The sequence below is a fragment of the Phycodurus eques genome, chromosome 18, assembly GCF_024500275.1.
Source record: "Phycodurus eques isolate BA_2022a chromosome 18, UOR_Pequ_1.1, whole genome shotgun sequence".
In the NCBI taxonomy this organism is placed as follows: domain Eukaryota; kingdom Metazoa; phylum Chordata; class Actinopteri; order Syngnathiformes; family Syngnathidae; genus Phycodurus; species Phycodurus eques.
The window spans coordinates 18,411,451-18,426,423 of NC_084542.1; the positions used below are offsets into that span (position 1 = coordinate 18,411,451).

At 49.7% G+C, this 14,973-nt stretch overlaps 1 protein-coding gene across 3 annotated transcripts; it reads left to right on the forward strand.

Annotated features, from left to right (window-relative positions):
• The first annotated feature begins 957 nt into the window (after positions 1–957).
• jdp2b (Jun dimerization protein 2b) lies at positions 958–11,997 on the forward strand. 3 transcript variants are annotated; one of them, XM_061704919.1, is made up of 5 exons: positions 958–1,130; positions 2,032–2,075; positions 10,117–10,340; positions 10,761–10,865; positions 10,985–11,997. In XM_061704919.1, the coding sequence occupies exons 3-5, from the start codon at positions 10,146–10,148 to the stop codon at positions 11,174–11,176; spliced, it is 492 nt and encodes a 163-aa protein (XP_061560903.1). In that variant the 5' UTR covers positions 958–1,130; positions 2,032–2,075; positions 10,117–10,145; the 3' UTR covers positions 11,177–11,997. The 3 variants fall into 3 exon arrangements, with proteins under 3 accessions (XP_061560903.1, XP_061560904.1, XP_061560902.1); XM_061704920.1 differs by having other exon boundaries at positions 10,123–10,340; XM_061704918.1 differs by lacking the exons at positions 958–1,130; positions 2,032–2,075 and adding an exon at positions 7,333–10,010.
• The last annotated feature ends 2,976 nt before the right edge of the window (positions 11,998–14,973 follow it).

Genomic DNA, 14,973 nt, shown 5'->3' on the forward strand with positions numbered 1-14,973 from the left:
GACCCCGAGGCGACGTAGTCTCTCCGACCCCGGGGAGGCGTCCGAATCAGATGCCCCGGCCGCCTCATCCGTCCAGATTGAGTCAATTTCATATTTTTTTCACAAATGAATACTATTGGCAAATCTTCATCTATTTTTAAAATAAACGAGCGACTAATCTGAAGTGCCGAAAACGGCTCGCTCCCTTTGACAATGCGAGATTGTATTTTTTGTGACGGTTTCAGATATGAGAATTTCAATCCGACGTCAGCGACACGCGCGCGCGGTATGTATGAAATGCGAGACCGCTGCTGCGTTTTGTCCATTGGATCAGTTTTCACGGGTCTCCGTTCCGTGCGGATGCTAGTTCATCAACGATAGTTTACTTTTCGTGAATTCTTCTCTCTTTTTTTTTTAAAGTATGTATTGTATTGTTAGGACGCGAATTGGGAATAGAATAGAAAAACAATGAAATAATTCTTTACTGCCCACGGAGGCGGAAAATTGTCTTTGGCTCACCGACAAGAAAGACGAACAGCGCTAAAATACTGAGATCGATAAGAAACAGAACCTAAAACCCGTTCAGAACACAAGTAAGATGCGCTGAGAACAATAATCCGCCGAAAACAATAAGATGTAGTAAAAGAGGTCAAACGTGAGTGCTCGCTGACTCTTTTGAGTTGAGGATGGCGACGGCCAGAAGGCTGATTCCGAGCCGCCTCGTTGGCCACACCCCCTTGGGAAAAAAACCACACCCCTCGGTCGAAATGGTTTCGAGTTTGTGCTTTTGCTCGACGATGCGGCTCGTGCGGGTGCGCGTGCGGGGGCGCGTGCGCGTGCGCATCCGGGCCACCGCGTCGAGCGTTTTCCTGCGGCGCTTTGTGTATGTTTGGGGTTGCTAGGGGGCGTGGCCTGTCGGCTCCCTGTCACGCACGCTTACGTGTGTGTCGGCCACTTCCGCATTCCGGAGCTGGCCCACTACTTAAGCGGGCTGATGCAACGACTCGGGCTAGTCCCCGCAGCCGCCGCCGAGTCCTAAAAAAAAAAAAATACAAATCGGACAAAACAAAGCTGCCCGAATCCCACGTTTCGCTCGTCCCGTCCGGATTGTTTATTTTTGGCTTCAATTTGTTTGTTTGGGCGCACAACAGGTAAGCGCGCGACCCGCCGCCTTGTGTCGCGTCGGTGTTTTTTGTCGGCTTGTCGAGTTGTTAGCAGGCACGTCATGTAAACATGACACTTTTCTTTGAACTAATGGCCGCCGCCCGGCCACGTGCTCGGTGTTCCACTGAAATGTTTTGCAGCAAGTAAACTTTGCTGTGTTTGGTCGTCGTCACGGCGACGGCCGCTGCCCGTAATAAAGCAGTTAACCGGTGTCGCACGCCAGCTTGTGCGGGTTTTCATTTGGAGTTGCTTTGTCTCGATCGAAATGTGCTCAAGAGTGAACCGTGTGCGCGTGTTGTGCCGCAGTTATGTAACGCCAACACGTCGCAGGACGGCGGCTCGCTCGCTCGCTCCCTTCGCTCACTCGGCACGCGTGTTAAGATTCCAACCGAGAAAAGCGGAGATTCAATCGAAACCTTGCAACGTTGTGACGTCGCAGCTATAGAGAGCGAAGTGGCGAGTCAGCCGGCCGCCGCGTCTCTTCTGCTGCTGCTGCTGCTGCTGCTGCTGTCACACGAGCTTGATTTCTGGGAAGATGGCGTGAAAGAGACTTGAACGTCTTCAACGCACGTTTCCCATCCTGGCTCCTTGTCACGCTTAATGTTTGTTTGTGTGCTCACGAGTTTAAACACTTTGGCACAATTTGGGAGATGGTCAGGAAAAGCTCAATTCGAAGTCAACGAAGCCATTCCAGAATAGCGCCATCGTTAAGCAAAGCATAGCAATCGAGAAACCAATGAGAGGGTCCCGGTCCTGTCATATGCCCCCCCCCCATATTTCCCATGTGCTGCCAGGGTTTTTGAACTGAGCACAACTGCATGACACACGACAAACCTTTCTGACTGCTACATTGAATGCCAACGCTAATTAATCCTCCTCTTTCTCCAGTGTGCGAACACAGTTGCACCATTGACAGAAGAAGTGCTCTCTGAGTAAGTATTGTGCGTTTACCTAAGGTTTGTATTGAAGCCATCGGAGCAGAGTGCGACTAAAGCCGACACTTTTCAACACTAGTCCCCGTCGTGAGAGGCAGCGGGTTACCCAAAGTCGAAGTCAAACAAGGGAAGTAAGAGAGATGTTTTTGGAAAGTTCGACCTAAACGAGCCGACCGTTACCGAGGCGGGCCGTCTGCCCCGAGAGGCCCGAATAGTAAAGGCCGACGGTGGAACGGGGGAACTGTGATGTTCACAGGCAGGCATGTGACCCGCGAGTTTAAAGGTTCAATGTTTTCCAAATTTGCGACTGGACGGCTCTGCAGCTGCTGCACGCCACGCGGGGCAACGTTTATATGACGCGCATACTCCCCTTTGTGCCGTTATTTGTGTTGTTGCGCCTGCTCGGGCACATCCATAGGATAGTTTTGGTTTTCCAAAAACCCAAAGAGAACACGACTGCCGAGTAACGGCTGACGGGCAGCTCGAGGCCGGACGTGGGCGCGCGTGGTTTATTTTAAGTCGAAATGCCTTCCGGTGCGTCTGTGGGGAGCCGGAATTGCCGGGGCTGCACCGCAGTGCACAGGCTGCAGACGCATCGCGGGCGAGCCGGCCGACTATGCGACGGCAAGATCATGCGGCTACCGGGACTGTTGAGAGAGTCCCCGGCCCCCGTATTCGCTGCGAAGCGTATCGCGTTAGCAGCGTGGCATTGTTGGCCCCGTAAACCTTTCCACATGTTCTGTAAAGACATGCGCTTTTTCTTTTTCTGCTCGGCGTAGAAATATTCAAGAGCGAATATGGCAGCGACAACAACATTTCATCAGAGTCCGCCGGACGGATGATGGCGCAAGGGACGAAGTATGAAACGGCATTCAATTGACAAGTGCGTGTTACATAATCGCAAACGACCGCTTGAACAGGCAGCATTAAATCCAATTTTCTGGCCTCAGCTTGGCCAATATCTTAACGTCGGGGATTGCGCACCAGATTTGTCATGGATGTGAAGCGCCGCATGTTTGAAAATGCCTTTTTGTCTGCCGTTATTTAATCCGCTTCTGATCCTGGGACTAATGGGAATTCACGGCGCATCGGACGGGGAAATTAGTAACGTTTCAAATCAAGCGAGACCACCCAGGATGCGGAATAGAGATGACTTTTTCAACAGGCGGGAATCGAGCCGACAATCTCAGAATCGTCTTTATTTGGTCAAGTACGTCCAAAAGGACACACAAGGAATTTGTCTCCGGCCGTCGGAGCCGCTCGAGTACGACAACGGACGGTCCGTTGACGGAGAACTCTTTGGAGGCAGAAAGACGTTGACCAAAAAAAACCCGTCTGTGAGCAATAAAAGGTTGCGAGTTATCAGGTAATGCCAGTTGCACACGCACAGAGCGTGCGAGGGGGAAATGACGCCGCCATCGTTAATATCGCAAGGCTCCATTTGTTTTTGGGAGGTTTAGTCAAGCCGGTACTTTCTAAAAGTGGCAGCTGTTTAGAGCCAAGTCGAGACTCAAAAGGTGAAATGAAGAGCTTTCCGATTTCCTGCCAATGACTTCAGCGCCCGCACGCACGCCACCTCCGTCCGTCAGGCCGAATGGCCGCAGATGACCGCAGCCGCGTCTCGTTTGTCCTGACGCTCCGATGAAAATAGGACGAGGGCTCGCAGGGATGTCCATCCTGTACATTTGGACGACGACTCCTGTCCTCAAGACAAATTCCCCGGTTTCCGCGGAGGATTGCGAAAGGCTGTAAGTCAGCACGCGGGCCGACTTGGCGCAGGGGGTACCGATGCCGGCCGAGACGTCGGCCGGCGATCGGGAGCGAGCGTGCCTTGCCGCCGGCCCCGCCCCTCGGCAGTACGTTTCGTCCAGGCGAAGGTCCGACGGGTTGGAAATTAGACCCTTTGTAATCGTAAGCCGGCTCAAGAAGTGGCTGATTTCATCTTGGAAAATTGATGGTGTTCCCGTAAGCTTTTACGACGAGAGTGGCAGCCCCAAAATGCGACTTTGTCTCAAGGTAAATTGGCCGACAAATACCTTTTGGTTTGAGTTTTCTCTTTTTTTCTTTCTTTCATTGGGGCACCGTGGCCGAACATGTTGCCGAGTGCTAAATGGTCCGGAGAATTGTCACTTCTACGTGACAAGAAAACAAAGGAACCACGATGCCACGAAATACCACAAATCGTTTTTTTCTCAATGTCTTGATGTCCCCAAAGTGTCCTGTCAATTGACCGTCTGTCGTACTAGAGCGGCTCCAACGACCGGAGACAAATTCCTTGTGTGTTTTGGACATACTCGGCAAATAAAGATGATTCTGATTCCGATTCTGAAAAGGAATCGCAGTTAGGACATCCGCCTCACAGTTCTGAGGTTGCGGGTTCGGAATGGTCGTTTGTTTCCATGTGCCCTACGATCGGCCGGCGACCGGTTCAGGGTGTACCCCGTCTCTCGCCCAGAGTCAACTGGGATAGGCGCCAGCATGCCCGCGACCTGTCAGGGAGGATAAGCGGCTCAAAAAAAATGGATGGGTGGAAATCGGTAAACCATTTATGTTTAAGGGAAATCTTGTAAAATGATAAACTGTTTTAGGGTCATAGTTCGTGGTATATTTATGGTTTAAAATTTATATTTGGGGTGATTTAATTAGGAAATCCAACTACCGGAGACAAATTCCTTGTGTGTTTTGGACATAGTTGGCAAATAAGTTGGCGTGATGGCGACAGAATGTCCAAAGTTTGGGATCGTTTCACACATCAAAAAAGCAGAAGTGGCTTACACAGCAGCTTGTCTGTGATTGTCCATACGAGCTAACGTGAGGTAAAGGTGAACATTGTTGGCTAGTTCAATATAGCCTAGCGCTGCTTGCCTGCTTTAGCCACCGTTGCACTTTCAGTCACCCGTTGAACAAACTACAGCAAAAGAAACATTCGTACTCTAGCTGCACAGCACAGGCCCTCAACTCAGACTGGCTAAAGGTTAGCTGGTTAACAGCTAGCCGCTAACCTGAGCTCACGTCAGCCAACGCTCCACTTTTATTGGCCGGCCGACTCCCGCGTCACTGAACAACAGGCGGTGCCTTTTAAAGCCGCACACATTCAAAGTTACAGATACTACAGTGGAGAATGTGAGGATGCGGAGCCAAGTAGACAAAAATAATACCTGCACCTCACTTGCATAGTTTGCATTGCCACCTAATCATGGATTAAAAAAAACAAATCTAATGGGATAATCGCTCGAACAATCGATTGTACAAATATTTCGTAGCCCTGATTTCAGTTACGTGCGGTGTTTGGCTATTCGCAGCAGGGCTCGGTCCGTAGATTTACGTAGTCGTCTGGCTTCGAACAAAAGGCGCTCTGTCCCGAGTTGTTCAACGCATCTCGATGTAAATACCGTGAAATAAAAGCTGGAATTCGGAACTTTTGTCTCATCTTCATCTTTTCATCTGAAACCCAAATGTCTTCAGTATACGACGACCAAAAAAAAAAAAAGGAACTGACCTTGCCGCTCCGATACTTCTGGAAGGGACTTCAGCTAAACCTGGTCAGGGTGTCACCGACCCGAACCATCCCGTGACAAACTGAAGCGCTTGCTCAATATGAGCGTACTTGTTGAGTTAAGCCTTCACTGTCGTGGGCCCCCTTTCCTAAAAATAACAGCCGCCAAAAAGTAATGAGGGGCCTTTGAAAGCGCCCCCGTGTTTCGACCCCTCTCATTCAGCGTTGCGGGTAACGGGGGCCCGCCGGTCGCCCTGCCGGCTGTTGGGAAGGAATTCCGCGGCGCTGCTAATTGTTCTCAGGAATGCCTCAGGAAACGGAGCGAGCCGAAAGTGAGCCGAGGGTCGGCGGGCGGATTGAAGGTGTATATACAGGACGCCCTCTGTGTGTGAGCGCGCAGCGGTCTCGCGTGAAGCCGGATCGCTTTTGGGCCGCGGCCAGGAACGACATTTTATTTCACAGCGAATACATGACATTTCTCGGCTGGCGTCCTCCACGCGCCACTGCCGGCCCGTGTGGGTGTCTTTGTTTGAGGCTAGCGTGCGCCCACGTACGCCGCGGGATTTTTCTGCTCGGCTGCAAAAGCTCAGCACCGCCGTTGCATCATCAAAACGCTGACCGCTAATCCTCGCCCGCTCGCCGCGGCTGACAGTGAGAGAAAATATCCATCTTTCCGGTTAAAGCCTTCGATGCGTGCGTTTTGCGTGTACCGGCACATATCGCAAAGAGGTTCTTCTCTTTTAGAAGCACGCGCGCCACTCGAGAGGGGAATTCATTGTGAGACTCGTGTGGCAGGTTGAAAGCGGAACAGACGAAATATGAAATATTACAAAGAAATACTGAAAGGTGGGGATGGACCGTTACATGTGTCGTTATGGAGTGGTGCCTTATGACATTACAATAACTTGTGGAACGGAGCATAAATCACTTCTGGTGATTGGCGGCCGTCTCGGCTGACTCCTCATCGGCAAACTGGGGGGAAAAAAAAAAAATGGACGATCCGATGCAATGTTTGTAAACAGAATGTGAATTTCCCTTTGTTTGGCCTCACTTCGGGCTGTCCGCGCAGTCGGAATCTTAATGGTCTTCAGGCTCCGTATTCGTGTGGGATGGAAAAACGTCAGTGTTTCCACATGAGATAATACTCCCATGCATGCATTCTATTGCCACATGCACACAAAAGTAAGACGATGCCGAACAATTGCATCATGCTGCGTTCTGGCAACACTTTCCATAGTGCAGCAGAACCTCTACAGTTGAACACGATACTTTCCGTCCGGTATGGCGGTCGACTGATGACTTGTGCCGACTTAAGTAATGTTTGGACTCAAGTGTTAACTCTGGAAAAAATGACGGCCGTATAACATGAAGATGACTAGTTTTGCAGTGAATGCAGATTTAGTTTGAAAATTGCTGAAAATGTTCAAAGACAGAACAAACTGTTTTTCACCATTTTTGTTTTTATGGGCGTGGCTAAAACGGCGCCCGATGACGCGCTTTACATGCAGTTTGGCATGAGTCGCCCCTCTCCCACTTTATGAAAACCTTTGACGGCTTTGTTTGCATCAGCGGTTATCCAGTGCAATTAGGACGTGCAGTTAGCTAAGCCAGCTAGCTCTGCCTACGCCCCGAAACCGCATCTTCCCTTGATAGTGCCCGCTCGAGAGCGCCTCGTTGTCTGCTGTGAGTGCTCATACATCGCGGCGAGAAACACGGAAGCGGGTGGGAGGGAGGGAGGGGGCGGGGCTTGGGGCTGGCATGGAAAAGCCCAACGATGACTCAGTGGGATATATTCCAGCCACTGTATATAGTTTCACGCCCCGAACATGCAAGTTATGTGCAGGAATATGAAAGATGCTAGACGAAGTAGCATCCATTTCTCCAGGTTGTAGCAGTTGTATTTGTTTGAAAGTTGCGTCGAACGTTGTTTCAATGCATTTAGCGGACACGCCCACAGCGTTGCAGAGCGGAGATGCCTCATTTTATATACTGGACAGATTTTTATTTAAATCACACAAATTTGGCAGGGTTGTTAACAACACTTCTGTGATGTGTCGGATTTACAAGCCATTTCTTTTCACTTGAATATGGATTTTTAAGGTTTCACTGGTTCCTTGGCCACCATTTTCACCAGATGTTTGTCAAGTTGTAATGAACTCTGCTGTCGTGACGGCGCATAGATTAATTTATCCGAGCTGCTTTCTCGTAGCGCTCACCTCCCTCTGCATCCGCTACCATATGGGCTCTGCCTTCCTCCTGGGGTCTGCCTCGGTGCGAAATGAAAAGTCCTTGGCACCCTCCATCCCTGCGTTTCACAGAGAGGCAATTTTGTCTAAGAAAGATCTTTACCAGAGCCGTCTTGTTCTTTTCCTCTCCAGCAAAAACAACAGACGGCTGCCAAGTGCCGTGTAAATGGGACTTATACATGAAGTGGGCGAGAGGGAGAAGTTGCCCCCCCAAAAGGGGGGGAGGGAGGAATTAAATAATGAAATGCCTCATTTGACACTGGCTCTGCACTCCAACTTGTCCTCCGGGCGAATAAATCATGCAGGCCGACCGAGCTAAAAGAAGAGGTCACGAGAACTGCTGTGATGAGCTCGCCAGCGCAGGTGGACTGTTAAGCGCTCAACGCAGGAAGTGTACGTGAAAGTGCAACTATGTGACGGCAGCCATTTAAAGATGCGGCCACACAAATCCCTTTCCAGCAGACATTTTTATGACCGCATGCAAGTCAGAATCAATTCCTCCTTTTCGCTTCCAGTCCATCCGTAAAAACACTTTTGAGCAGTCCATATGCAGGGGTGGAGTACATTAGAATTGCATTACATAATCGTCCTCTATGGCTTTTGTAATGGATCAAGACTTATAGTCCAGCAGAAAAAAGAAATGACTCCGTATAACTTACCATCCATCCTCGGCCGTCAGCTCGTCGGCCTGCAGCACAGTCAGCTGTTTGAGAGCGTTGCACAATACTGGTCTTTGTTCCTTCCGTCTGAGGGGGGCTTTGTTCGGCTCTCGTCCAACCTGTCCGGCACGGAAGCTCTCGCCAAAAAGCTGAGGAGGGGACAATTGGGAATATAGTTGGCAACGTCAAGTCTCACCGGTGGCCTACAACGTTATAGCAAACTCGCTAAAAGCCAATGTTATATGCTTTGGAATTTGACCAATATGTGGTCGTTAAGAACATGAAAAGAGGAGAGCCATCACCTAGGCCTACAGCTATTGAATATTTGTAGAACTCATTGTTGATTCATTTGATTTCTTATTTTCTTTTATGACAAGAAAATGTGCTTGTGAGGTACAGGTCTTATTGTTTATATCCAAGTATTTGGGTTATTCGATGAATCGTTTCAGGCCTGCTGGTAACATAAGGGGTGTCGGGTTTTTGTTGTTGTTTTTTTAAAAGATGGACACTAGTTCAAGTATTTCCTACAGGAGAAAATGTCTTGGAATTCAAACAAATGTAGGGTTGACAGTTGATTTGCCACTCAGGGACCGTGTGAAGGGTTTTGTCTCTGTCGGGTGTGAAATTTATTTTTGTCAGGGGCTACATTGGTGGTACGTTTTCCCTCAGAGGGCCGTTAAGACTTGTGGAAACATAAACGTTTCATTGCCTCATCATAGAATTACATACACTCAACAAATTGAAGGATAAGAAGTCAAGGGTCATAGGTTGTTCAACTATCGATAAAGTTACTGTAAAAAGAAATGCTTGTAACATCTCATTTATTACAGACGACGAATTTAAATTTGGGTTGATTTCAGCAAGAATCGTGGGAGTTGATGCAAATGATTTGCTTTCGCGGGCCACATAAAATGATGTGGTAGGTCGGACGTGGCCCACGAGCCTCGAATTTGACACCAGCGCTATACGTGCTCCGTGATTGACTGGCGACCGGTCCAGGGTGTCGTCCGGCTTTTGCCCGAAGTCACCCGCGATTGGCCCCAGCTCCCTGCGACCCTCAACGAAACGAGCGGTTGAGAAAATGGACGAACTGTTGATGAGACCTCGTCGGTCCAAAATTCTTGACTCGACTTTCCGGTTAAGGACGTCAAGTCGGATTCCGCTGGTCTCTTTTGCGGCATTTGTTCCGTATTTGCCCGTCAGATGTTTACCATCTCCTGGACAACTTTCGAATAAATGTCGTCATTCGCCAGCCGCGCCAAAAACAGTGCGACGGCAGCAGAATCTGCGTGCGTTTAGGTTTGTCACTCGATATCCTTGACAAGACAAAAAAACAAGCGCAGAGTCGTGATGTGCAACGATTCGCACGGGTAGCGGTGGACGCTTTGCCGCACGTTTGGTTTCTCACCACCGGGGTCATCAGCGTTGAAGTCATCTCACGGAAAAACAACAAGCTGTTGTTATGGAGATGTCGGATGACCAGGACGGCAGATGTTCCCGTGGCCGCCAGAAAGCATGACGTCGCTGTCAGGTGGCAGCAATATGAAAAAGGACTCTGCTCACATCCGTGACACCTGAAGACAAAGTATAAACAGGTCCTCTCTCTCTCTCTCTCTCTCTCTCTCTTCTCCCGACAGCGGCGGCGGCGGCGGCGGCCGGCTCGGACATGATGCCGGGACAGATACCGGACCCTTCGCTGGCGGCGGGCTCCCTGCCCTGCCTGGGCCCGCTGGCGGGCATCTCGGCCACCACGCTCACCGACCGGCTGAAACTGGCCGACTTCCACCAGCTGGGGGCCGTGTTCTCGCCGCTGCATTTCCTGGGGAGGCTGGGAAAGCGGCCGCTGGCCATCAAGACGGAGGTGAGGGGGAAGAGAAAAAGGGGAAGCGGCGCCAATGACGACGTTTGAGAGAGAAACCAGCTTGCGCTAGCAGAAGCTACAAGCGGTCGTCGTGAAATTCTCAGCCAAAAATGTGTCGCGGCTAAAATAATGCAACATAATTTAGCACCGCGCAAAACAAATACTAAATGGTAAAAAGGGCGGAAAAGTGTACAAATAAAGGAGATGGCTAGTGGAGCTAAACAGGTGGAACAGGCCGCCGACTCCTACAGTCTTAATAGAGGACTCAAAATGCGGCTGGTAACCAGTCCAGGGTTTACCCGCCTCTTGCCCACAGTCCGCTCGCCCTCGACCCAAATGAGGACAAGCGTTCTAGAAAATGGATGGGATTTTTGATCCTCTGAAGGAAGACTTTAAGTGTGAATCTTGTTGTGTTCGCAGATGGACGAAGACGAAGAAAGGAGGAAACGAAGGCGAGAGAAAAACAAAGTAGCGGCGGCGCGATGCCGAAACAAGAAGAAGGAACGGACGGACTTCCTTCAGCGGGTGAGTTCATGACACTGAAAAAGGGCCGAGCGAAGATCACGTGACCGCAGTAGACCTGCTGGCATTCGGCCAGAGAATCCCCGCGACCGTCGATCTGAGCGCCGTTTTCGTTGGGTCAGGAATCGGAGCGTCTGGAGACGGTCAACTCGGATCTGAAGGCTCAGATCGAGGAGCTCCGCCTGGAGAGGCAGCAGCTCATGGTGATGCTCAACCTCCACCGGCCCACCTGCATCGTGAGGACCGACAGCGTCAAAACCCCCGAGAGCGAGGCCGACCCCCTGCTGGAGCAGCTGTCCGCCGACGCCGAGTGAAGGCGGGGAAGGACTCCAGAGTCCCCCTGGCACCCATCCTGAGTGCCAATTTCCCATTTCTAAGTAAGCGCTTGAGCTCCGAGCCGGACACTTCCGGAGACCCTGCCCACAGACCCGCGGTCATCTGCGAGTCCTGCTAACGCGAGCTGGCTCTGTCCACGGCAAGACTGGAAAGACCCCAAGTATCATCTCCGGTTTCTTCACCATATCGTTGTTGTTGACACCTGCTGTGCCTCGTCGCATGAAACAAACAAAAAGGGGACCAGTGGAATCTGGGGGGACGACGACGACTGCAAACATTGTTGAGGAATCTCTCCCATCTCAACACGGTGCTCTCTTGTTGCGTGCAATCGCGTCGGTTTGCTTCGTACGCCGGCCGAGCGCACGCGTGGACTTTTAGTGTACGATACCGATACTTTTTTTTGGAATGACTCTCATACGCCGCCCGCCAACAACGGCGGTTTAGCGGTTGATCCGACTCGTGGTGACGCTGGCGTCATGAAAAAATAGCACATAACGCAAATGTTTACACCCGTGTTTGTCCATTTATTATTGTACTTGTTTTATACCGCTTTGTACACATTAACGCGTATGAATTGAAATGCCCGTCGATCACTTGATGTGATTTATATTAAAACTACAGTGTGTCTTTTATCATGTTGCGCTGTCAAACAGCTGTGAAAACAAAAAGTTATGTTTCTTGTTTTCTTGGGTTTTTTTTTTTAAATTTTTTTTATTTCCCCCCTTTTTTTGAGCTGAGCAGTATTTCAATGTCTGGACATGTATCTGCCATGTATGACTCTGTTAGCCCGAGTAGATTAAAGTCTATTTTCTAATGACCGGAGCCAATGTTTCTCTTCATTTATAATCTTGAGGACCTCATTCTAAAATTCCCGTCTTTGTACTACACAATTTGCAGGCAAAGCCACATTTACGTCAGCGTCGGTAGAAAAGACTCCAAACCTCACTGGGGCTTTACAAATGTCTAATGAAACGAGAAAGTGTTTTACGACGTTGGCGTGCAAGACTTTCCAATGGCGATACGATGGTGACTTGCGCCATCTGCTGGACCTTTTGTGACGCAATATCAATTTAGTTGCAAATGCCACCTTCGTGGATTGCCCATCCGTTTTCTGTCGCTTGAGCGCTGAAGCCGATCACAAAAAACGCGCATTCAGACCTGTGGACAATTCTTTAGCATGCATGGTTTTGGAATGTGGGAGGAAACCGGAGTCCCCAGAGAAAACCCACAAAAGCACGGGGAGATGACGCAAACTCCACACAGAAGGCCAGAGATGCTAACCCAGAACCTCAGAACTGTGAAGCAGAAAGCCTTAACACTAGGCCCGTTCCCAGATTATACTGTTGGAATAAAAATGGAAGTAGCTAAATAATCTGGCACTATGCGTGACATCGGCACGGCCGACACCTGACCCCCGACCCCGTGACATGCCAGCTGCGCCTACTTTGACCCCGGACAGCCGGGGTCAGGCACCCCGCTCTTCTCTCGTCCCAAAAATAAACCCCCGCCGCGACGGGAGAACGACGGCCGGCGATTGTAACAAAGGCTGCAGACGAGACTGAATTTGTTACAATCGACACGGCAACAAGAACGGGTAAATATACTTGTGTAAGCGCTGAAGAATATACACAGGAAGTTACAATAGCAAGCAAACTATTTTTTATGTTGTACAGCGGTGCGATGAACTTTTTTTAAACGGTTGTATGCCAATGTCAAAAAATGACCGTCCATTTTCATCAACTCGTTGACTGGCCGCATTTTGGAGTCATTCTTCCAAGACCCGCGCAATATCGTGTTCCGTAACAACTTAAGCACCGAAAGAAAGAAACTCATTCGGAAAAGTTTTGTTGCTCCATTTTTCCATTCTTCAGTAGAACGTGGGGTGGTTTCACCGCGAGCGGCCAAAATGAGCTTTTTTTGTGGGAACTTTTGATGGCTAAATAATTTATTTACAGGTGTACGCCTAAGAAACACCGACTCACCGAATTGCGAGGTGCCTAAACTTGCCTCTCTCTCCCTCACAGTCGACGCGACGAGCCGAGATTCAGCACCTGATCTTCCTGTTCGACTCAAAAACCGCGCTGATCTCAAATCCAAAGTGCTGCCGTCTGAATATCGTTTTTGGGGGGGAAAGCGACAGTGTTCTACTGCTGATCACTAAAAAAGAAGAAACAGTTTTTCTGCTCAAAGAAGAGTCTATCGGTAGGTCCTGTGCTGACGATGTCACAGAAGACGATATTCTGTGGGTCTTGAACAATCGGGCGATATCGGGAACTCTGCACGAAAAAGCGCTGGCGGCGAATAAGCGACACGTGGAAGTAATCCGCGAGTTAAAAAGGAGCCGCCTGTGCTCATCTCGACCACGGCGAAACGAGGCCCGTCGTGGCTTCGAATCGAAGTGGCTTCAATGGCTTTATCCCACCGTTGCCCCACAATTGTCAAACAGGAGGGAGGGCATGATTTTTTGGAGGTAAATGATGCCTCTGATGTGGAATAATGAAAACAAAGCGTTTGTAAGGGCCCATATCTTTTCATGTGGATCAACACAAAGACGTCTTCTTGCAAATTCACAGATTAGACCGCATTCTAAAGATGGAACAGAACCCTTTCGATCGGAGATTTCTATGCTCCCGCTGAACACGGTCTCTGCGACGCTAATGGAATCTCGAGCGGCACAGAAAGTAAAGAATTGAATTAAAAGGAAGCCTCGAACCATTGTTTCCCCGCATCGGGGCCGGCCGCGATATTCTCATGCTAATGTCATATTCTGTTCACCTTAATGAATTGTGTGTTTTTGCAAGCGCAGACATTTTTTATAGGTGCTGGCACAGAAACAAAGGCGTACATTAGGGCCCCCGTAATTATCAAAGTAAACACAAATACTGGAGGGGTGTTGACACGCAGCTGCGCGCACTCGAAGCCTGCGGTTGGGCAGGACCGAGCAACCCTCAAGACTTTGTCCCAAAATCATCTCATTATTCGGGGCTTCTCAAGAGCGAGGCGGCTAACGTTTGCTTTGAAGACTCCGGATGCATTCGCTTAGGGGACAATTTGGCACCACATCAAATGCTCCCGCCAAAATGGGCACGGGTGGGCAAGCCGGGGCCGGGGGGCCGTTCACAGCATCTGGTACACAATTGGAAAAACGTCAAATCGCGCCGAGAAACGGTCAGTGGCGGCCGGTCAATAGCGTGCGCTGGGGCACGGCCCCGCCGAGAGGCCGAGTCAACTCCGAAATGAATTTAAAAAAAAAAAAAAAAAAATGAAACCCTTTAGATGAACAGGATACATGTACGTCGTCCTACTCAATAATGAGTGAAGTTCTTTTGTCGTCTCTTTTGTTGTCTGATTTTGCCACGCATTTCTGGTCTGGAACTCACAAATGTTTGCCCGTTGCCGCTCCTCGACCGAGGTGAGGCGAAAAACGACTCAAGACGAGACACCGCCGATGCCCTCTACAACAATCCGTCGCAGGACCGCGCTGGCGTGTATTTGGTTAAACGCGGAGCATTTCTATCATGGAATAGCCAGCCCCTTTTCCTATCATCGCATGAAATAAACTACATCATAAAGTGCTCAATGAGCGTTTCCCAATCTTGGATGAATCCCAAGGGGGACAACTGATCATTTTATGCAACAGGAAGTATTTTGAAAGTAAATCTCAGCATAAAAGATAAAACGGTGACTGTTGCTTATTGTAAGGCTCAGGTGTGATGCGAGTACTGCATTTAACCACTCGAAGGCATCTCGGACATAAACGAGCATCACTTTGTTT

Coding starts and splice junctions, on each gene's coding strand:
- jdp2b (XM_061704918.1), top strand. CDS start 9,971: ATGTTCCCGTGGCCGCCAGAAAGCATGACGTCGCTGTCAG. Junction 10,341..10,760: donor CGCTGGCCATCAAGACGGAG/GTGAGGGGGAAG, acceptor TTGTGTTCGCAG/ATGGACGAAGACGAAGAAAG. Junction 10,866..10,984: donor GGACGGACTTCCTTCAGCGG/GTGAGTTCATGA, acceptor TCGTTGGGTCAG/GAATCGGAGCGTCTGGAGAC.